General features: G+C 51.7%; 4 protein-coding genes and 1 non-coding gene across 7 annotated transcripts; 2 read left to right on the top strand and 3 right to left on the bottom strand.

Annotated features, from left to right (window-relative positions):
- Positions 1-124: 124 nt before the first annotated feature.
- On the bottom strand, positions 125-1,426 carry LOC112659461 (ubiquinol-cytochrome-c reductase complex assembly factor 3). The gene is made up of 2 exons (XM_025446287.3): positions 1,208-1,426; positions 125-1,109 (listed from the first exon to the last, which is right to left on the bottom strand). The coding sequence occupies exons 1-2, from the start codon at positions 1,424-1,426 to the stop codon at positions 960-962; spliced, it is 369 nt and encodes a 122-aa protein (XP_025302072.2). The 3' UTR covers positions 125-959.
- A 4,969-nt stretch (positions 1,427-6,395) lies between these two features.
- On the bottom strand, positions 6,396-8,602 carry CSKMT (citrate synthase lysine methyltransferase). 2 transcript variants are annotated; one of them, XM_049096472.1, is made up of 4 exons: positions 8,476-8,602; positions 8,092-8,180; positions 7,864-7,995; positions 6,396-7,702 (listed from the first exon to the last, which is right to left on the bottom strand). In XM_049096472.1, the coding sequence occupies exons 3-4, from the start codon at positions 7,928-7,930 to the stop codon at positions 7,047-7,049; spliced, it is 723 nt and encodes a 240-aa protein (XP_048952429.1). In that variant the 5' UTR covers positions 7,931-7,995; positions 8,092-8,180; positions 8,476-8,602; the 3' UTR covers positions 6,396-7,046. The 2 variants fall into 2 exon arrangements, with proteins under 2 accessions (XP_048952429.1, XP_048952430.1); XM_049096473.1 differs by having other exon boundaries at positions 8,471-8,600.
- Positions 8,261-8,409, bottom strand: LOC112659563 (small nucleolar RNA SNORA57). Its single transcript, XR_003136393.1, has one exon. It is a non-coding gene; the product is annotated as a small nucleolar RNA SNORA57 (small nucleolar RNA).
- Positions 8,563-11,712, top strand: C18H11orf98 (chromosome 18 C11orf98 homolog). 2 transcript variants are annotated; one of them, XM_025446171.3, is made up of 4 exons: positions 8,563-8,671; positions 8,820-8,944; positions 11,183-11,280; positions 11,365-11,712. In XM_025446171.3, the coding sequence occupies exons 1-4, from the start codon at positions 8,633-8,635 to the stop codon at positions 11,493-11,495; spliced, it is 393 nt and encodes a 130-aa protein (XP_025301956.1). In that variant the 5' UTR covers positions 8,563-8,632; the 3' UTR covers positions 11,496-11,712. The 2 variants fall into 2 exon arrangements, with proteins under 2 accessions (XP_025301956.1, XP_035557660.1); XM_035701767.2 differs by having other exon boundaries at positions 8,614-8,741.
- Positions 11,713-15,145: 3,433 nt separating this feature from the next.
- INTS5 (integrator complex subunit 5) lies at positions 15,146-20,459 on the top strand. Its single transcript, XM_025445772.3, has 2 exons — positions 15,146-15,307; positions 17,313-20,459. The coding sequence occupies exons 1-2, from the start codon at positions 15,228-15,230 to the stop codon at positions 20,290-20,292; spliced, it is 3,060 nt and encodes a 1,019-aa protein (XP_025301557.1). The 5' UTR covers positions 15,146-15,227; the 3' UTR covers positions 20,293-20,459.
- The last annotated feature ends 70 nt before the right edge of the window (positions 20,460-20,529 follow it).

Consider the following 20,529-nt stretch of genomic DNA (forward strand, 5'->3'; position numbering starts at 1 on the left):
AATGGGGTGAATTGGTTCATTTGGAAGTGGGTTGTGACCCAAATGCCAGCTTTATCTCATTCCTTCAGTGGCATCTACAAGACCCCATGACTGAATTCAGAGATTGTGAACTACTACAGTCAAATCCTTTAAGGGGAAACCCTCCCCTACATTTATTGAAAGGCTGCTCTGTGCCAAGCAGTGCACTTTACATTTCCAAGTTAATCTTTTTACAACAGCCGTCAAGATAATTGTCACCTTTAATGGAACAGGACTGAGGCTTAAGGAAGTTTTTGTGACATACAAGACTAATCAAAATCTGACTCAAAGCAGGCTTTCACTCCTAGCAAATTGGCCTCCATCACTTCAACAGCCCCAGAAAACATCACGGCACATGTTAAATGCTAGCAGCCCCACTCCTACCTCACTCAAAGGACAGGAAACCCAAAGTGTCCTTTATGGGCAGGTATTGTTACAAGATTTTCCAAGAGAGTTTTGATTTCAAGAATGTCACTTGGTGGCACGGGTCTGCCAGGCTCCGGGCGCCGGCGCTCGGAGACCTGGGCAGGTCCTCTGCCTTATAAAAAAAAAAAAAAAAGAAAAAAAAGAATGTCACTTGGTTATCACCAAAAGTACACTAGCAGAGCACATGACCTGACTAGTGTTTCTGAACATGTCGCTACGAGGCAGGTGGGAGCCTTGGTCACCAGTGTCCCCAGCACGGACCCCCAGGACACGAGACATTTATAAACGTCAGACCCCAGGGCTCACTGTCCAGACGGAGGAACGTGATTTATTGGTTCCTTCAGTTCGCCACATCCGACGCCCCAGGCCGGGCCGTAGGACGTGCAAGCGCGGTCAGAGCAGCGTCGGGGGCGGAGGAGGGACGCGCTCACCCCCGGCGGCTCCCAGGACTCAGTCCGGACTCCCCGCGGGGCCTGCGGAGAAAGGTCGCGTCGGACTCGTGCGCGGGAGAAGTCTCACGCCGACCTCCCGCCGCCGCCAACCATCCAGTTCTTCCTCCGAGCCACGTTTTCCTGCGTGGCCGCTGCCTCCTGCAGAGTGGCCAGCACTAATTCTTTGGTCCTGGCCGCCTCGTCCCTGCGCCGGGGGTCCTGCTCGGGCATCTCCTGCGGAGAGGAAGGGAGGTTCGCAGTGCTCACCACTGCCATGCCCCAGCCCCGGCTCTCCGCCCGCCCAGTGCACCTCGCACCCGACCCGCTCCCACCTTCAGCATCGCCTGCTTCTGCTGCTCTCCCGGGCTCACGAGGACAAAGAGTGCGGAGCCCACGCCAGCCCCCGCTCCCAGAAGGGCCCCCACGATCAGCGATCTGCGCAAGGTCTCCATGGCCCGCGCGCCCAGCGAAGCACCCCCTGCGGCCTCCCGCGGCCTAGGAGGCGTCTCACCGCCCCCGCGCAGGCTAGAGCGGCCTGCGGGGACGACCATAGAGCGGGTGGGGCTAGAGAGGGCGACCCGCGCCACGCCTAGACTGCAGCGCCGGGACCTTAGACTGGGTTTAGCGGCGAAGGTTGAGTGTGGCGGGGGCGTTGGCGTCGGGGCGAGCTCTGCACCCCTTGTCATGAAGTCAGACGGGGGGCTCAGGGATCCTGCGTGACTTCTTGGGTGCTGTGGGTTTTGCAGTTGCCCATTTCCGAAATTTCATGATAGATACAGGGCCAGGACTGTGTTCTGTCGTTTCCTACATCATCTGTGCTTTTTCGGTATAGCACGTGCTGGACATCCAGATATTTACATCAATCTACTGACCCCCTCCAAATCCTCTCAAATTCTTAAAAAAAAAAAAAAAAAAGTTATTTGGGACGCCTGGGTGGTTCTGCTCAGGTCATGATCCCGGGATCCGGAATCGGGCTCCCTGCATGGAGCCTGCTTCTCCCTCTGCCTGTGTCTCTGCCTCTCTCTCTCTATGTCTATCATGAATGAATAAATAAATCTTTTAAAAAATGTTATTTAAATTCAATTTGCCAACATACAGTATAACACTCAGTGCTCATTTCATCATGCCCCCTTAGTGCCCGTCACCCAATTACCCCATCCGCCCTCCCGCACCTCCCCTTCTGCAACCTTTTGTTTCCCAGAATTAGGAGTCTCTCATGGTTTGTCTTCCTCTCTAACTTTTCCCCACCGTTTCCCCCCCTTTCACTATTATATTCCACATGAGTGAAACCATATAATTAATTGTCTTTCTCTGACTTATTTCACTCAGCGTGACACCCTCCAGTTCCATACATCTTGATGTAAATGGTAGCTATTCGTCCTCTTTTTTTTTTTTTTTTTAAGACTTTTACTTATTTTTGTGAGACAGATCACAAGCATGAGCAAAGGGGAGAGGTAGAGGGAGAAACAGGCTCCCTGCTCAGCAGGGAGCCCAATGTGGGACTCAATCCTAGGACCCTGGGATCATGACCTGAGGTGAAGGCAGATGCTTAACCAACTGAGCCACCCAGGCGCCCCTAGTCTTACTCCTTTCTGATGGCTGAGTAATATTCCAGTGTATATATATATACCATATCTCCTTTATCCGGTCATCTGTTGAAGGACATCGTGGCTCCTTCCACAGTTTGGCTCTTGTGTACATTGCTGCTGTGAATATTGGGGTGCAGATGCCCCTTTGTTCACTACATCTGTATTTTAGGGGTAAATACCCAGTAGTACAACTGCTATCCCCTCAATTTCTGAACAAAAACTCAAAGCCAAGTGTGCTGGATGAGTAAAAGGTATATTTATATATACATATATTTTTTAAATATTTTATTTTTAAGTTACCTCAACACCCAATGTGGGGCTTGAACTCACAACCCCAAGATCAAGAGTCATAGGCTCCACTATTGGAGCTAGCCAGGCATCCTTATTTTACTTGTTAAATAAAGGTGTTGAAAGTTTGTTGGGGGTACCTGGGTGGCTCAGTCGGTTAAGCATCTGCCTTTCTTTTTTTTTAAGATTTTATTTATTTATTCATGAGAAACACACAGAGAGAGAGGCAGAGACACCAGCAGAGGGAGAAGCAGGCTCCATGCAGGGAGCCCGATGCAGGACTGGCTGCGGGACTGGCTGAGGGACTGGCTGAAGGACTGGCTGCGGGACCTGATTCCGGGTCCTCAGGATCATGCCCTGGGCTGAAGGCAGCGCTAAACTGCTGAGCCATGGGGCCTGCCCAGAATCTGCCTTTGGTCCAGGTCATGATCTCAGGCTCCTGGAGTGGAGCCCCCTATTCGGTTCCCTGCTGAAGGAGTTGGCTTCTCCCTCTCCTTCTGCCTCTCCCCACTGCTTGTACTCTCTCTCTAATAAATAAAGTCTTAAAACAAAACAAAACAAAACAAAACAGGGCGCCTGGGTGGCTCAGTGGTTGAGTATCTGCCTTTGGCTCAGGGCATAATCTTGGGGTCCGTGGATTGAATACATCAGGCTCCTTGTGAGGAGCCTGCTTCTCCCTCTGCCTATGTCTCTGCCTCTCTGTGTGTGTCTCTCATGAATAAATAAATAAAATCTTTTTTTTAAAAAGTAAATTTGTTGTTTTTCTCATCATGGTATGAGATCATGGTACTCTCACCCCCCCCCCCCAGTGAAAACTCTGGGTTTGGATAACATACTGAATTCTAGTTTGGAGAAGAAAGTACCTTTTAGTTCTGTGACTCTGGGCAAGTCATTTAAGTTCTTTGTGCCATCAGATGCCCGTGCATTGAAAAATAGGTCTAGGGATCCCTGGGTGGCTCAGAGGTTTGGCACCTGCCTTTGGCCCAGGGCATGATCCTGGAGTCTCGGGATCGAGTCCCGCATCGGGCTCCCTGCATGGAGCCTGCTTCTCTCTCTGCCTGTGTCTTTGCCTCTCTCTCTGTGTCTGTCATGAATAAATAAATAAAATCTTTAAAAAAAAAAAAAAAAAGGAAAACAGGTCTAATGACAGTATCTATCTCATAGTTCTAGGATAATTACATGAGTTCATACATAATTAAATTAGTTTCTGGCATATAGCTAATACCATATAAATATTCGTTAAATATGACACAAAGACGGCACCCCGGGTGGCTCAGCAGTTTAGCACCACCTTTTTTTTTTTTTTTTTTTTTAAATTTTTTTTTTTTTTTAATTTTTATTTATTTATGATAGTCACAGAGAGAGAGAGAGGCAGAGACATAGGCAGAGGGAGAAGCAGGCTCCATGCACCGGGAGCCCGATGTGGGACTCGATCCTGGGTCTCCAGAATCGCGCCCTGGGCCAAAGGCAGGCGCCAAACTGCTGCGCCACCCAGGGATCCCAGTTTAGCACCACCTTTGACCCACCTTCGATCCTGGCTCTCCAGGATCAAGTCCCACGTTGGGCTTCCTGTATGAAGCCTGCTTCTCCGTGTGTGTGTGTGTGTGTGTGTGTGTGTGTGTGTGATGAATAAATAAATAAAATCTTAAAAAAAAAAAAAGACACAAAGAAGCATGTCAAATTAGAAGACCCAGTAAGGAATCAGGAATTCCCAAGTTTGTTAGCAGAATTCTTCAGTCACAGGGCTTTAAGCCAGATGCCCTGTTGGCTCCTACCCCTCCTGCCTTTCCTGGTGTCACCGGGGTGTGGGGTGACACAAAGCTCCTATTCCACCTGTTGGGATTTTCCCCTCTCTGGAAGGCCCATAATCTCCTTGCTTGTCATTGTCTTCTCAGAAGTGATTAAGGGGCCAGGCTCTAAAGATTAAAAGAGCCGCCTGTGGAGTGTACTGAGTAGGGTACTCCACTTTGAGTTCTCTAAGAATTAGCACCCATGGCCCTTGTGCCAAGGAACAGTGAGGATGAGCCTTGGCCTACAGACAGCCCAGGCTCCTCCCAACACCCAGAAAGTCCTAGGCTGACCAATCCTCTGTGGATGGACAGAGGAGAAATTGTTAGGGTTGAAGATCACCAGGATGTTCAGGTTAGGACTCCCTCACCCTGTTGTCCTGCTGCTGGCTCATCCTCCGACTTGGTCAAGCGCCCTGCTATCCTGATTCAGGATTTTGTCTCTCAAAAGGCCCGCCTGCCCTCCATTGTGGTAGAAGCCTCTGAGGTGAGTGAAGACAGCGGGGAGTTTGATTGGCCACGTGAAGAGTTGCTGCTGCTCACTGATGAGGAAGAGGAGGCTGAGGTCTTCTTCCAGGACCAAAGTGAAGAGCCAGGTAAGGGAGGCAGCAGCTTCAGTGGAGCTGTTGTGACCTGAATGTTCTGGGCAGGACTGAAATGGAAACCTGTGTTGGGTCGCACTAAGCAATATAGGCACACAGTAGGTGCTGAGTGTAGTGGGAGAAAACATAGAGGTGGAGAGAACAGTCAAGGTGTCTGGCAAAGTTGAATTTTAGAGGGAAGTTCTGATGTCAGATGGGGAGGTCTTTTAAAAAACTTTTATTTAAATTCGATTTGCCAACATACAGTAGAACACCCAGTGCTCATCACGTCACGTGCCCGCCTTAAGGCCGGCCACTCAGTTATGGGTGATGCCTTTTAATTAAGTACTTTTATTTTTTATTTATTCATGAGAGACAGAGAGGCAGAGACACAGGCAGAGGGAGAAGCAGGCTCCCTGCGGGGAGCCCTATGTGGTTCTCGGTCCCAGAACCTCAGGATCACAACCTGAGCCCAAGACAGACGCTCAACCATTGAGCCATGCAGGCGTCCCCAATTTTTTTATTAGAAAAAAAATTACACAAATTTGTTTCATCTTTTAAAGTCAATAGACCAGGAATACCTTTCACTCTTCAACTCCTCTCTCCCCCAGGCTGGACATGGAGCCCATTGGACCCCAGATCTCCCTTACGAAGCTTTAACCCAGAATTCAGCTGGGGGCAGGAACAGGGAGAACCAGAGGTCTCCTGGATTCCTGAGGACATGGAGTATCAGGAAGCCTCCAACCCTTGTTCTCTTTGGAACCCAGCAGCAGGCTCCCATGTTTGTAGAAGCTGCTTTGTGGAATACTCACATCTGCTTCCCAGGAGATTTGAGGGTAAGAACCATTCTGTCCTCAATATTTCAGCCAGGTTTGTTATAAGGCATTTCTATTGGCCCTTTCAATCTTCCCTCTTTTAAAGCTGAGTTCAAGAGGATTAGAAGTGAGGTCAGCGGCTCACACAAATCAGTCAATACTGGGATTTGGATTAAGAACTCCTCTATTAAAAAACTCCTCAAACAGGGGCATCTGGGTCACTCAGTTGATTAAGCACCCAACTCTTGGTTTCGGCTCAGGTCATGATCTTGGGGTCTTGGGATCAAGCCCTGCATCAGGCTCTGTGCTGGGTGGGCTTGGAGTCTGCTTGGGATTCCCCCTCGACCTCTTCCCCACACCTCTAAAATAAACCAAAAAAAAAAAAAAAAAAAAACAACCCTCAAAAAACCCCACAAAACTCCCGTTTTATGTTTTATTTTTTAATTTTTTAAAAGTGAAAGCTTTTAAGATGTTATTTATTTATTCGTGACACACACACACACACACACAGAGGCAGAGACACGGGCAGAGGGAGAAGCAGGCTCCATGCAGGGAGCCTCACGTGGGACTTGATCGGGGTCTCCAGGATCACGCCCTGGGCTGAAGGCGGCGCTAAACCGCTGAGCCACCCGGGCTGACCTTTATTTTTTATTTGTAAAGATTTTATTTATTCACGAGACAGAGAGATAGAGACATAGACAGAGGGAGAAGCAGGCTCTTCCCAGGGAGCCCGATGTGGGACTCTATTCCCCGGATGGCAATCACGCCCTGAGCCAAAGCCACACGCTCAACCACTGAGCCACCCAGGTGTCCCAATACTCCTGTTTTTAGAAGGTCCAGTTCCTTGGGGCTGGGGAATGTGCCTAGCATCTACTCTTATTGGCACTCCTCTTGTGCCTGGCCTTGCTAAATGCTCCAGGTTCTGCCTATCATTATATGCAATCCCCTTATTCCAGGTATAATTCCTACCTTGCTGCCAATGTGCAAACTGGGACACAGAAACATTCAATGCTATGCAGAGACCAGGCTCGCTTCCCAGTCATCTTACAACGCTGAAAAACTATCCACCTCTCTCCCTCACCCAACAGTAATTCAGGCCAGACTGAAGTCTTTAATGAGAGCCTTGAACCAAGTAAGCAAAGTAGGTGATGCCCCCAAAAGGGCCTAGCTCCTGCACCATCACAGTACAGCCTGGGAACCCTTGTTCTAGGCAGGGCACTCGCACATCAGGGTCCTCATCTGAGAACTGAATCAGGGTCCCCTGGGGGCTTAGGACCCTGAGGCACTCTGACAGAAGCTGGTAAGCCCCAGGCCAACCCCCTCGGGCAACAGCATCCCAGGTGCCCTTATCCAGGACTAGCTGGAAGGAGCCTGAGGAAGCCACCGACTCCAGGTTCTGGGCATCAGCCTGGACGAAGCGGAGTTGAGAGGCAGGGTGCCCAGGGCACAGGGGCTTTCGATCTTGGCCACCTTCCAGCAGACTCTTCATGTGGGCCACAGCCACAGGAGAGAGGTCCACCCCCAGGACGTCCACGGGATGTGGGCACCTGGTGTAGAGGCCTGTACACAGACTGGAGGTCCCACAGCCCACGTCCAACACCCGCAATGGGCATGCAGCCCGGGACTCCTTCAGCAGCGGCAGCAGGAACCCCTGGGCTTCCTCATACCCAAAAAACCAATCGAAGGTGGGGACGCTGCCTGCTCGGGTATCGGGATGGAGCTTATCCCGGAGGCGACGGTCGGCCGGGCAACTGCCAGCCAGGGAGCCTGTGGACACGAGTGGAGTACCTGTGTCACCCAGCGCCTAAGTTCCATGCAACTGTTGCAAAAACGGCACAACGTACCCTGGGGTCTTAAGAATCACGGTTTCAGGTACTAGACTCCCAGGTCTCTAAGAACCCTCCCCTCCCGCTGTCTACCTTCCCTACCCGCCAAAGCGCGGCGCGCCCCAGCCGCCAGGGTCGCCACGTGGAGGGTTCGGCGCAGCGCTGCCATGTGGAGATCCCGGCAAGGTCGGCCAGAGAACCTTCGCGAAATGTCGCCACCACTTCCTCAGGAGCCTGAGGTCCAAGAGAAAAGCAGCAAATTCCGCTTCGTGCAATAACGCGTACTGCCTTCCTCACAAAGACCTCGGAAAAAGGAGCGTGGACACACACCTCCTAGGGCACGAACCGCCTTTATTGTTTGCAACCGGAAGTGAAAGAGAAGACGCTGCAGTTCAAGCTCCGGGGGCGGCTCCGAAGACCTGAAATCAAAGGAGAAGGCGTGAGCGCCCCAGGGAGGAGTCTGCGGAACCCAACCCGGCGCCGCCGCGCTCCTCGGAGCCAGTGTCCCGGCGCTTGAGGATAGAACCAGCGGACTGGAAGCCGCGGGCACCGAAGACATGACGCCGAGGGGGCCGGAGCCCTTTCCTTCTGCCTCCGTACATTACGGGGACCGGGACTGCACACCCGGCCCCCGCCAAGAACAGGAGGGTGCGCCGGCCTCGCCCAACACCCCCGCCTCGGAGCCGAGCTCCGCAAACCACCCTCGGACCTGACCTGCCGCCGTCGCTGGAAGGAAGCGTAAAGGCGCCGCGTCCCCTTATATAGCCTCAACGCCCCCGAGCTACGATTGGCTCGCGGAGGCCGGGGGCGGGGCCACGTCGACGCTGCGCGGAGGCAAAACGCGGTCTCGGAGCCACGTTCGCCGCGCGCCATGGGGCCTCCCGGGGGGAAGATCAACCGGCCCCGAACGGTGACTGTGTGGAGCGCGACTTTGTTTCTCCGAGCGTCCTGCAGCCCTCATCGCTGCGGAGATGGGATCTGTGGGCTGGACTCCGGGTGCGGGGTCTCGGGTCGCGCGGTGCGCGGCATCGTCTGATTAGCATCTTCCTCCCCCTTAGGAGCTGAAGAAGAAGCTGTTCAAGCGCCGGCGGGTGTTGAACCGGGAGAGGCGACTGAAGCATCGGGTAGTCGGGGCTGTGATAGACGAAGGGCTGATCACGCGGCACCACTTGAAGAAGCGGGCGTGAGTGCGGGACCCTCTTGGCTTTGCCCCTCCCCGCCGGGCTCCTCGGCAAGGATTCCTCTGCGTCCCTCTGTGTGCACTGACGGGGCGTTTGTCCGGGCGTTTGTCGGGGCGTTTGTCAGCTGTGCTTTCGCCTGCACCCCGCTAGCCTAGCACCTCGCACGGTACCTGTAGTTCACAACCTCTCCGCCTCCTGGACGTCCCCCACTAAGAATTATGTAAGAACTGTCCACTCACCCACCTCCGCAGGTAACATGGTGCATTCACATTTTTTTTTTTTTTTAAGATTTTATGTATCTAACAGAGAGCACAAGCAAGGGGAGCAGCGGACAGAGACAGAGAGGGAGAAGGAGAAGCAGCCTTCCCGTGCAGGAACTCCATCCCAGGAACCCGGGATCATGACCTGAGCCCAAGGCAGACGCTTAATTTACTGAGTCACCCAGGGGCCCCTTCACATTAGATTTTTGTAAATAAAAAATTTTTTTTAAATTTAGTCTTGAGAGACACAGAGAGAGAGAGAGGCAGAGACACAGCCAGAGGGAGAAGCAAGCTCCATGCAGGGAGTCCCAATGTGGGACTCGATCCCACGCCCTGGACTAAAGGCAGGCACTAAACCGCTGGGCCACCTGGTCTGCCCTAGATTTTTATAAATAAATTTAAAGCACATACATGGGGCAGCCCTGGTGGTTCAGCGGGTTTAGCGGCGCCTTTAGTCCAGGGCGTGATCCCGGAGACCGGGGATCCTGTCCCACATCAGGCTCCCTGCATGGAGCCTGCTTCTCCCTCTGCTTGTGTCTCTGCATCTCTTTCTCTCTCTCTGTCTCTGAATAAATAAATAAGATGTTTAAAAAAAAAATAAAGCACACACATGAGTATGTACGAACTCAATTTACAGAAGAGCGCCTAATGGGATTTTGCATGTTTCAAAGCCCCCTGAGCCTTGGGGAAGAGTTCCCATCCCATCCTTTCATTGACTTCTTCATTGTAAATATTTACAGTTTGGGATATAATAAGTATATTTGGTCTTTGTCCGTGGTTCCTAGCACAGAGCTTCTAAAACCCTTAGAATTTCCTGAGTGATAGGAGTGTCATGTATGGCCTAAGGACCCCCTTTTGAGCACGCCTAAGGTTTATACTAATAACTTAGGGTGGAGCTGATCTCCTGAAAGACCAGGTGGTGAGAGCGTTGTAGATTTAAACTCCACCTACTTAGGAAGATTAAGTTCTATAAGAACTCTTGAATAGTAGAGATTTGATGAGCTTCCTGGTTAGTGAACAGGTGGAGGTTTGGGGAAAGTGGCACACCTGGAGAGAGCGTGGAAGCTCAGTGCCCCTTCCCCATACCTTACCCCTATGCATCCCTTCCATCTGGCTGTTCCTGAATTGCATCCTTTTACAATAACTAAGTAAATGCAAGTAAATGTTTCCCTGAGTTCTGTGAGCTGTTCTAGCAAATTATTGAGTCTGAGAAGGGGATCGTGAGAACCTTGGTTTATAGCTGATCATTCAGAAACAAAATATCTGAAGTGGGGGGGCAGTCTTGTGAAACAGCGCCCTCAACCCGTGGGATCTGATCCAGGTAGATTGTGTCAGAACTGAGTTAAATGTGTAGGATTCTCAGTCGGTGTCCACCAAATTTGAGAATGCCTTGATGTGGGGAAAAACCCACACCTTTTTGGTGTCAGAAGTATTGAAAATAGGGGCACCTGGCTGGCTCAGTTGGTAGAGCATGTGACTCTTGATTTCAGGGTTGTGAGTTCAAGCCTCATGTTGGATATGGAGCCTACTTAAAAAAAAAGTATTAAAAATAGAGGAGAGGGATGCTTGGGTGGGTGGCTCAGTGGTTGAGCGTCTGCCTTTGGCTCAGAGTGTGGTGCCGGGGTCCTGGGGTCGAGTCTTGCATCAGGCTCCCTATAGGGAGCCTGCTTCTCCCTCTGCCCACGTCTGCCTCTCTCTGTGTCTCTCATGAATAAACAAATAAAATCTTAAAAAAAAAAAGAAAAGTAACTTTCCCTTACAAGTTCTGGCACATACCAAATTTTGACATTGAATGTTAAGTACTTTATATATGTGTGGGAGTGGTATTAAGTATGTAAATGGCTAAGTGTTGGAGAGATTTAACTCACTACCTCAGAGCCCAGGTTTTCAAAGTCTTTTTACTTGAATCCAAAGACCTTTTCGATAGACAGAACCAACTGACGCTGGTTCAGGAAATCTTTACTCCTACTGACCCTTCAGGTCCAGTGCACGTGCCAACATTACTCTGTCTGGGAAGAAGCGCAGAAAGCTCCTCCAGCAGATCCGGCTGGCCCAGAAAGAGAAAGCAGCCATGGAAGGTAAGGCCAGGGCATAGAGGTGGGGTCAGGGAGCAGCCTGGATTCCTTGGGGTTCTTTAATACTTTCCCTTTCCTTTTTCTCAGTGGAAGCCCCAACAAGGCCAGTCAGGACTAGTGGACCACAGCCCAAACGGCAAAAGAAGACAAAAGCACCCCAGGATATAGACATGGAGGACCTTGGAGATGAGAGGGGAATCTCTCACCCCTTCCACTAGAAGATTCTCAGCTGGAGCCAGAAAGACTCTAGTTGTTCAGAGGACTTTGGAGAAGGCATTGCCCCTTTTCATTCTCCCCAGACTCCTCTTCCTTCATGGCCTAGTGACCTGTCATGGAGGGATATGTTAAGAGGAAGAGAGTGGTGAAGAAAGACTGGAGAACGGGGCCCCCTTGCAGTCAGCTCCACTTGTAATAAAGTTCTAGAGTTCTCTTTGAGATGTGTGGTTTAATGTGGGAGCCTGAAAGGGACTTGGGAAGGGGTCTGTGGGTGTGGAAACAAGATAGAAAGTAAAACCCATGGCGCTAGGGCAGTCCGGGTGGCTCAGCGGTTTAGCGCCACCTTTGGCCCATGGCGTGGTCCAGGAGACCCGGGATTAAGTCCCATATCGAGCTCCCTGCATGGATCCTGCTTCTCTCTCTGCCTGTGTCTCTGTGCCTCTCTCCTTCTCTCTCTCTCTCCTTGTGTGTGTGTGTCTCTCATGAATGAATAAATAAGTAAAATTAAAAAAAAAAAAAAAAAAACAAACCCATGGCGCTTACTTGAGCAAGGGCAATAAGAAGGCAGCCTCTGTGATGATCCTGTCTACCTAGTGACACTCCCAACTCTCCACTTCTGACAACAATACAGATTATTGTAGAAGTGGCAGTGGAGATAAAGTCCTGATACCAGCCCTGCCACTCACTGCCTCTGTGACCAGAGGGGGCAAGTTACTTTATTTATTTATTTATTTATTTATTTATTTATTTATTTATGATTTGAGAGAGAGCACAAGTGGGGCGGGGGTGCAGAGGGAGAAGCAGAAGCAGACACCCCACTGAGCAGGGAGCCCGAAGAGGGGCTGCATCCCAGCGCCCCAAGATCATGACCTGAGCTGAAGGCAGACACAGCTGCCTGAGGTGCCCAGGTACCCCAGGAAAAAGTCACTTTATGTCATGTTTGTATCTGCTTCCTTTGTTGGATTTTATATATATACATCACTTTTAAAAAATATTTATTTGGGATGCCTGGGTGGCTCAGCAGTTGAGTGCCTGCCTTTGGCCCAGGGCCTGATCCTGGAGTCCCAGGATCGAGTCCCACATTGGACTCCCTGTATGGAGTCTGCTTCTCTCTGTATGTCTCTGACTCTCTCTCTGTGTATCTTTCATGGATAAATAATTAAAATCTTAACAAATAAATAAGAGGTTTATTTAGGGATGCCCGGATGGCTCAGCAGTTGAGTGTCTTTGGCTCAGGGTGGGATCTTGGGGTTCCGGGATTGAGTTCCACATTGGGCTCCCTGTGAGGAGCCTGCTTCCCCTCTGCCTAGGTTTCTGCCTCTCTCTCATGAATAACAAAATCGTAAAAAAAAAAAAAAAGTTTATTTATTTTAGAAAGAGTGAACTGTGTAGGGAGCGTGTATCAGGAGAGGAAAAGGGAAAGCTGACTCCCTGCTAAGTGCAGAGCCCTACCTGCCAGCTCATCTCATAACCCTGATTTTAGCCCTGAGATCAAGACCTGAGCAGAAACCAGGGGTCCAGCACTTAACCAACTGAGCTACCCAGCACCCCTGCTGAATTCTATTTTTAATTAATTTTTAAAAAGATTTTACTTATGAGAGATAGAGCCAGCCAGGCATCCCAGGATTATATTTTTAATAAAATGAAGATTGAGCATAACTTTTCCCATTTAATATTCAGAACTTCTGTTGGGAGCCAGAGCTGGGGTGTTTAATTAAAGTGAACAGCTGGGATCCCTGGGTGGTGCAGCGGTTTGGCGCCTGCCTTTGGCCCAGGGCACGATCCTGGAGACCCGGGATTGAATCCCACGTCGGGCTCCTGGTGCATGGAGCCTGCTTCTCCCTCTGCCTGTGTCTCTGCCTCTCTCTCTCTCTGTGTGACTATCATAAATAAATAAAAATTAAAAAAATATATAAAAAAATAAAAATAAAAAACTTTCTTTAAGAAAAAAAAAGTGAAAAGCTGCCTGTGTGGAGGTGTGTTCAACAGAGGAAAGCATAATCTTTCTGCTCTGTTTAATCACTACTGGCTTCCTGGAGGAGGGAGGATTTGGGCTCAGTGTCATACCTCCCCAGCCAACTTCCTATTTTGAATTTCAAACTTCTAATGAAATTAATAAGTTAGTTACAATGAACCTTTATATATATACTCTACTTAGATTTACCAATTTTTAACATTTTCTTACACTCGTTTCATCTCTGCACTTGTAAATATGTGTGTATCTTTTTTTTTTTTTTGGAGATTTTATTTATTTATTCACGAGAGACACAGAGAGAGAGAGGCAGAGACACAGGCAGAGGGAGAAGCAGGCTCCATCCAGGGAGCCTGACGTGGGATTCAATCCGGAGTCTTCAGGATCACGCCTTGTACTGAAGGTGGTGCTAAACCTCTGAGCCTCCCGGGCTGTCCTGTGTCTTTGTTGTTGTTGACTCATGTGAAAATTAATTGCAGATGAGATTTTACCCTTAAGAACATTCTTTTATGTAGCCAAACTACTATTGTCACACCTAACATATTTAACGTTGACTATTGGGGATGCCTGGGTGGCTCAGCGGTTGAGCATCTGACTTTGGCCCAGGGGGTGATCCCAGAGTCCCGGGATGGAGTCCCACATCGGGCTCCCTGCATGGAACCTGCTTGTCTCTCTCTCATTGCTGTAGAACTTACCTGGTTTAAAAATCTTTTACAGGTCAAAAGTTGAGGTTCTGAGGTGGATACCAGTTTGAGGCAATCCTAGGAGCAGAAATTGTCTCTATTGTTCTAGAACAGATCTTGCTAGTAAGTGGCATGCCTGGGTGGCTCAGTGGTTGAGCGTCTGCCTTTGGCCCAGGGTGTGATCCCGGGGGCCGGGATGGAGTCCCGCATAGGGCTCCTTGTGGGGAGAGTGCTTCTCCCTCTGCCGACTCTCTGTGTCTCTCATGACTAACTAACTAACTATCGAGAGAGAGAGAGAGAGAGAGAGAGAGAGAGAGAGAGGCAGAGACAGAGGCAGAGTGAGAAGCAGGCTCCCTGCAAGGAACCTGATGCAAGACTGGATCCCAGCACCCCAGGATCAGGACCTGAGCCAAAGGCAGACGCTCAACCACTGAGCCACCCGGGCGCCCCTGTTTACTTGTTCTCTGATGTATTTATTTATTTTTATTTTTTTTTTTTAAAGATTTTATTTATTTATTCATGATAGTCACAGAGAGAGAGAGAGAGAGAGAGAGAGAGAGGCAGAGCGAGAAGCAGGCTCCATGCACCGGGAGCCCGACGTGGGATTCGATCCCGGGTCTCCAGGATCACGCCCTGGGCCAAAGGCAGGCGCCAAACCGCTGCGCCACCCAGGGATCCCCTCTCTGATGTATTTAATATGATCACTCTTTATTGATGAAAATGTTTCCTGGTGCTTCATTTTTTAAAACCTCGTGAATTGAACACTTTGTGTTTTTGGCTTTCGGCAAAATAAATTCGACCGTGAACAGCCGCAGCTAGCTGTAGCTTGGCTGTCAAAGGCCCTTTGGAGGAACAACAACAACGAAAGGTTCCATGGAGGCCGGAACGGCTTCTCGTTGTCACGAAGTCCGGGTCGGGGATCCCGACGCGGTCCGGAACCAACGTCGGAGGGTCGCGGACGTCGACGGACCGGTTTCCCGGGGATACACAGTCGCTGGTTCCTTTCGGGCTTCCTGTCAGCGCGCATGCGCTGCCTGCGCTTCGCCGCTCCCGCCTCGGGCTCGGGCTAGGGCTCCGGGATGTCCGCGTTGTGCGACCCTCCCGGGGCCCCAGGGCCTCCCGGGCCTGCCCCGGCCACCCACGGTCCCGCGCCGCTCAGGTAGTTAGAGCCCCTGGCATCTTACCCCCATCGCGCGGCCCTGCGCCGATCCCCAGCCTTCTCGGCAGAAACCCGGATCCTACCTCGAGAACTCGCGTCAGGGTTCTCAGAGATTCCTGCTCGGATCCTCCCAGAACTCAGGGACCGTCTCAGCAAAACTCTGGGCTCCAGTGCCCGCACTCGTGAGCTCTCGGTCCTGCCTCCCCCGCACCCCCAGCGCCTAGACCCCGGCCTTGTTCTCCCAAGAGCCGGGGCTATCAGAACTCTTGGGAGCCCAGCTGTCCTACCCCTTTTAGACTTCGAGAGAACCCGGGGTCCCTTGACTTCATGGAGACTCCCTGAGACCCCGGGCCCAGAAACCCACACAGTGCTTCCCTCTAGCCTTTGCCTTACCCTCCGCTGAGATACTCCCCCTCACCTTAGGATGGTTTATTTGATTATTTATTTAAAGAATCAGAGAGGGCATAGTCTGGAGCCCTATCAGCCCCTAGAGGACTTGGTCTTCTTTGGTAGAAAAGGCAGTAAAAGGAAGGGTACTTTGTCTCTTCCCTTAACACTGGCTTCTGAACCTCTGAGGCCAAAGCTCTATGTTTTGGGAGGGGAGGTGTTGAAAGCCGGGCATTACCTTGTCTGTACCCTGGCACACGGAGCATGCCGGGAAGGGGGTTTGTTGATGTGGAGTTTAAGTGCTGGGTGGCGACGATGTTTGCAGAATGTGGGAAAAAAACAGGTACTAGGGCAGCCCGGGTGGCTCAGCGGTTTAGCGCCGCCTTTGGCCCAGGGTGTGATCCTGGAGACCTGGGATCGAGTCCCATGTCCGGCTCCCTGCATGGAGCCTGCTTCTCCCTCTGCCTGTGTCTCTGCCTCTCTCTCTCTCTCTCTCTCTCTCTCTGGGTGTGTGTCTCTCATGAATAAATAAATAAAATCTTAAAAAAAAGAAAAAACCAAAACAGGTACTAGGACGCCTTAATGAGGGACAAGTTTGAGCTTAAGATTTTAAGAGCAAGATCCTGGGGGGTTGTGTTTTGTGTGCGGGGAGGGCAGCCAGGAGGGCAGCCAGGCTGGAAAGGTGTGTTTTTTGTTTTAAAGATTCTATTTATTCATGAGAGACACAGAGAAGCAGAGACACAGGCAGAGGGAGAAGCAGTCTCCACGCAGGGAACCCGATGTTGGACTCGATCCCAGGACTCCAGGATCACACCCTGGACCGAAGGCAGGCCCTAAACGGCTGAGTCACCCAGGGATCCCTGGAAAGGTGTTTTTAAAGCAGATGTTATAGCCACACAAGATGCATTTACTTAATTCAGCAAATACTTATGGAGTACTTCCCATATACCAGGTGCTTCAGTAGAAGAGGATTCATTGTTGAAGAGCACAGAAATGGTTACTACCCTCTTGGGACTTCTAGTCTGATTACTTAACCTTGGTTTTCTTTCTTTCTCGCTTTTTTTTTTTTTTTTTTAAGATTTTATTTATTCATTCATGAGAGATACAGAGAGAGAGAGAGAGGCAGAGACACAGGTAGAGGGAGAAGCAGGCTCCACGCAGGGAGCCCGATGTGGGACTCGATCTTGAGACTCCAGGACCAGGCCCTGGGCTGAAGGCAGGCACTAGCCCCCTGAGCCACCCAGGGATCCCTGGGCTGAAGGCAGGCACTAGCCCCCTGAGCCACCCAGGGATCCCTAACCTTGGTTTTCTTATCCATAAAGTGGGATCATACCTTCTTGGGCTGTTGTCTTGATTGAAATAAGACACGTGAAGTACCTACAGAGCACCTGACATGAGTTACCTAACATTGATATTGTTATTATCGAAAGAAAAATAGGTAGCATTTATTGGGTGATTAGTGTGAACCTGATGTAGCGTTAATTGCTTCACGTACATTATCTTATGAGGTAGGTACAGTTATCCCTGTTTTACGTAGAAAAACCAAAACTCACTGAGGGAATGTAATGTGCCTAACATCTCCCAACGTTCTAAGTCTTCTTCTCTTGCTTCCTTTTAGTGCTCAAGAGCTGTCCCAGGAAATCAAGGCTTTTCTAACTGGCGTGGACCCGATTCTGGGCCACCAACTCTCTGCCCGGGAACATGCTCGCTGTGGTCTTCTCCTGCTGCGTTCTTTACCACCTGCTCGAGCTGCTGTGCTTGACCACTTGCGAGGTGTCTTTGATGAGAGTGTCCGGGCCCACCTGGCTGCCCTGGATGAGAGCCCCGTGGCTGCCCCCCCTCACCTCCGTCCACCCCCACCCTCCCATGTCCCTGCTGGGGGACCTGGTCTAGAAGATGTGGTGCAGGAAGTACAGCAGGTGCTGTCTGAGTTTATCCGAGCCAACCCGAAGGCCTGGGCACCTGTGATTAGTGCTTGGTCCATTGACCTCATGGGGCAACTGAGCAGCACATACTCAGGCCAGCACCAACGTGTGCCCCATGCCACTGGCTCTCTCAATGAATTGCTGCAGCTGTGGATGGGCTGCCGGGCCACCCGCACATTGATGGATATCTATGTCCAGTGTCTCTCAGCTCTCATTGGTAGTTGCCCAGATGCCTGCGTGGATGCCTTGCTGGATACCTCTGTCCAGCATTCCCCACACTTTGACTGGGTTGTGGCCCATATTGGCTCCTCTTTTCCTGGCACCATCATCTCCCGAGTTCTCTCCTGTGGCCTTAAGGATTTCTGTGTTCACGGTGGGGCTGGAGGTGGAGCTGGTGGCAGTGGTGGAAGCTCTTCTCAGACCCCCTCTATAGACCCTTTCCCTGGATCTCCTGCTATCCCTGGGGAGAAACGGGTGCCCAAGATTGCCTCAGTTGTAGGCATTCTAGGGCACCTGGCCTCCCGCCATGGAGACAGCATCCGCCGGGAACTTCTTCGAATGTTCCATGATAGCCTAGCAGGGGGCACTGGGGGCCGGAGTGGGGACCCCTCCCTTCAGGCCACAGTTCCCTTCCTACTGCAGCTGGCGGTCATGTCACCAGCTTTGCTGGGCACAGTCTCTGGAGAGTTGGTGGACTGCCTTAAGCCCCCAGCTGTGCTGAGCCAGCTGCAGCAACACCTGCAGGGATTTCCCCGAGAGGAGCTGGACAACATGCTGAACCTGGCTGTGCACCTGGTAAGCCAGGCCTCGGGGGCAGGTGCCTACCGGCTGTTGCAGTTCCTGGTGGACACAGCTATGCCTGCCTCAGTCATTACCACCCAAGGCCTGGCTGTGCCGGACCCTGTTCGGGAGGCCTGTGACCGGCTGATCCAGCTGCTTCTGCTGCACCTGCAAAAACTGGTTCATCACCGGGGAGGGTCTCCTGGGGAAGGAGTGCTGGGCCCACCCCCAGCCCCCCGCCCTGTGCCTTTTTTAGATGCGCTAAGAAACAACGTTGGAGAGCTATGCGGAGAAACATTACGATTGGAACGGAAGCGCTTCCTCTGGCAACACCAGCTCCTGGGCCTGCTCTCTGTCTATACTCGACCTAGCTGTGGACCTGAGGCCTTGGGCCATCTCCTGAGCCGGGCCCGAAGCCCTGAAGAGTTGAGTCTGGCCACCCAATTATATGCAGGGCTGGTGGTCAGTCTCTCGGGCCTCCTGCCTCTGGCTTTCCGAAGCTGCCTGGCTCGGGTGCATGCAGGGACTCTGCAGCCTCCCTTCACTGCCCGGTTCCTGCGCAATTTGGCACTGCTAGTGGGGTGGGAACAGCAGGGTGGTGAGGGCCCTGCAGCCCTAGGGGCCCGGTTTGGGGAGTCTGCATCAGCTCATTTGTCTGACCTGGCTCCTCTCCTGCTACATCCTGAGGAGGAAGTAGCTGAAGCTGCTGCCTCCCTCCTGGCCATTTGTCCCTTTCCTCAAGAAGCCCTGTCCCCCTCCCAACTCCTGGGATTGGTGAGAGCTGGAGTACATCGCTTCTTTGCCTCTCTGAGGCTGCATGGCCCCCCAGGTGTGGCTTCTGCCTCTCAGCTTCTTACCCGCCTCTCTCAGACCTCCCCAGCTGGGCTTAAGGCTGTCTTACAGCTGTTAGTTGAGGGAGCCTTACATCGGGGCAACACAGAACTGTTTGGAGGGGAAGTGGATAGAGACAATGAGACTCTTTCAATTGTCTCAGCTCCTTTGGCTTCTGCCTCCCTTTTGGACACAAACCGGCGCCACACTGCAGCTGTGCCAGGGCCTGGAGGGATTTGGTCAGTTTTCCATGCTGGAGTCATCGGTCGTGGTCTAAAGCCACCCAAGTTTGTCCAGTCTCGCAATCAGCAGGAAGTGATCTATAACACCCAGAGCCTCCTCAGCCTCCTGGTGCACTGCTGCAGTGCCCCTGGGGGTACTGAATGTGGGGGCTGCTGGGGGGCTCCCACCCTGAGCCCGGAGGCAGCCAAAGCAGTGGCAGTGACCTTGGTGGAGAGTGTGTGCCCCGATGCAGCTGGTGCTGAGCTAGCCTGGCCCCCTGAGGAGCATGCCCGGGCCACTGTGGAGCGGGATCTCCGCATTGGCCGGCGCTTCCGGGAACAGCCCCTGCTCTTTGAGCTGTTAAAGCTGGTAGCAGCTGCTCCGCCAGCCCTGTGCTACTGCTCTGTGCTCTTGCGGGGGCTCCTGGCTGCCCTTCTGGGTCACTGGGAAGCCTCTCGACACCCTGATACAGCTCAGTCTCCCTGGCATCTGGAGGCATCCTGCACCCTGGTAGCTGTCATGGCTGAGGGAAGCCTTCTGCCACCAGCCCTAGGCAATATGCACGAGGTATTTAGCCAACTGGCACCTTTTGAAGTGCGTCTGCTGCTGCTCAGTGTCTGGGGCTTTCTCCGGGAGCATGGGCCATTGCCCCAGAAGTTCATCTTCCAGTCAGAGCGTGGGCGCTTCATCCGGGACTTCTCCAGGGAGGGTGGGGGTGAGGGTGGACCCCATCTCGCTGTGCTGCACAGTGTTCTCCACCGCAACATTGACCGCCTGGGCCTTTTCTCTGGCCGTTTCCAGGCGCCTTCACCGTCCACTCTTATTCGGCAGGGGACATAGCCTTTTCCATGCTTTGGAAGTCCAGGGAGGTTTAGCAGGGAGAGACACAGGGGGCTAAGGTGCTCAGAAAGGTAGAGGTTTCTCTTCAAAACCTTAGCCTAAAGAGCGCTGTCACTTTTTTCCTCTCCCATCATTTTTTCTAAATAAAATTTGCCGAGTTGAGAAAAGCAGAGTCCAGTGCCTCTGTCTGATGCTCAGAGCTGGCAAAGTCGGACAGCGCCTGGCTCTGGACAATCC

Source organism: Canis lupus, chromosome 18 (assembly GCF_003254725.2).
Source record: "Canis lupus dingo isolate Sandy chromosome 18, ASM325472v2, whole genome shotgun sequence".
NCBI lineage: Eukaryota > Metazoa > Chordata > Mammalia > Carnivora > Canidae > Canis > Canis lupus.

What these genes read in the sequence shown, in the direction of transcription:
- LOC112659461 (XM_025446287.3), bottom strand. Translation starts at nt 1,426, where the DNA reads ATGGTCGTCCCCGCAGGCCGCTCTAGCCTGCGCGGGGGCGGTGAGACG. An exon ending in AGAAGCAGGCGATGCTGAAG is followed by an intron (nt 1,110 to 1,207) that starts GTGGGAGCGGGT and finishes TCCTCTCCGCAG; the next exon opens with GAGATGCCCGAGCAGGACCC.
- CSKMT (XM_049096472.1), bottom strand. Translation starts at nt 7,930, where the DNA reads ATGGCAGCGCTGCGCCGAACCCTCCACGTGGCGACCCTGGCGGCTGGG. An exon ending in GGCGCGCCGCGCTTTGGCGG is followed by an intron (nt 7,703 to 7,863) that starts GTAGGGAAGGTA and finishes TCGTGTCCACAG; the next exon opens with GCTCCCTGGCTGGCAGTTGC.
- C18H11orf98 (XM_025446171.3), top strand. Translation starts at nt 8,633, where the DNA reads ATGGGGCCTCCCGGGGGGAAGATCAACCGGCCCCGAACG. An exon ending in CACCACTTGAAGAAGCGGGC is followed by an intron (nt 8,945 to 11,182) that starts GTGAGTGCGGGA and finishes CTGACCCTTCAG; the next exon opens with GTCCAGTGCACGTGCCAACA. An exon ending in AGAGAAAGCAGCCATGGAAG is followed by an intron (nt 11,281 to 11,364) that starts GTAAGGCCAGGG and finishes CCTTTTTCTCAG; the next exon opens with TGGAAGCCCCAACAAGGCCA.
- INTS5 (XM_025445772.3), top strand. Translation starts at nt 15,228, where the DNA reads ATGTCCGCGTTGTGCGACCCTCCCGGGGCCCCAGGGCCTCCCGGGCCT. An exon ending in CACGGTCCCGCGCCGCTCAG is followed by an intron (nt 15,308 to 17,312) that starts GTAGTTAGAGCC and finishes GCTTCCTTTTAG; the next exon opens with TGCTCAAGAGCTGTCCCAGG.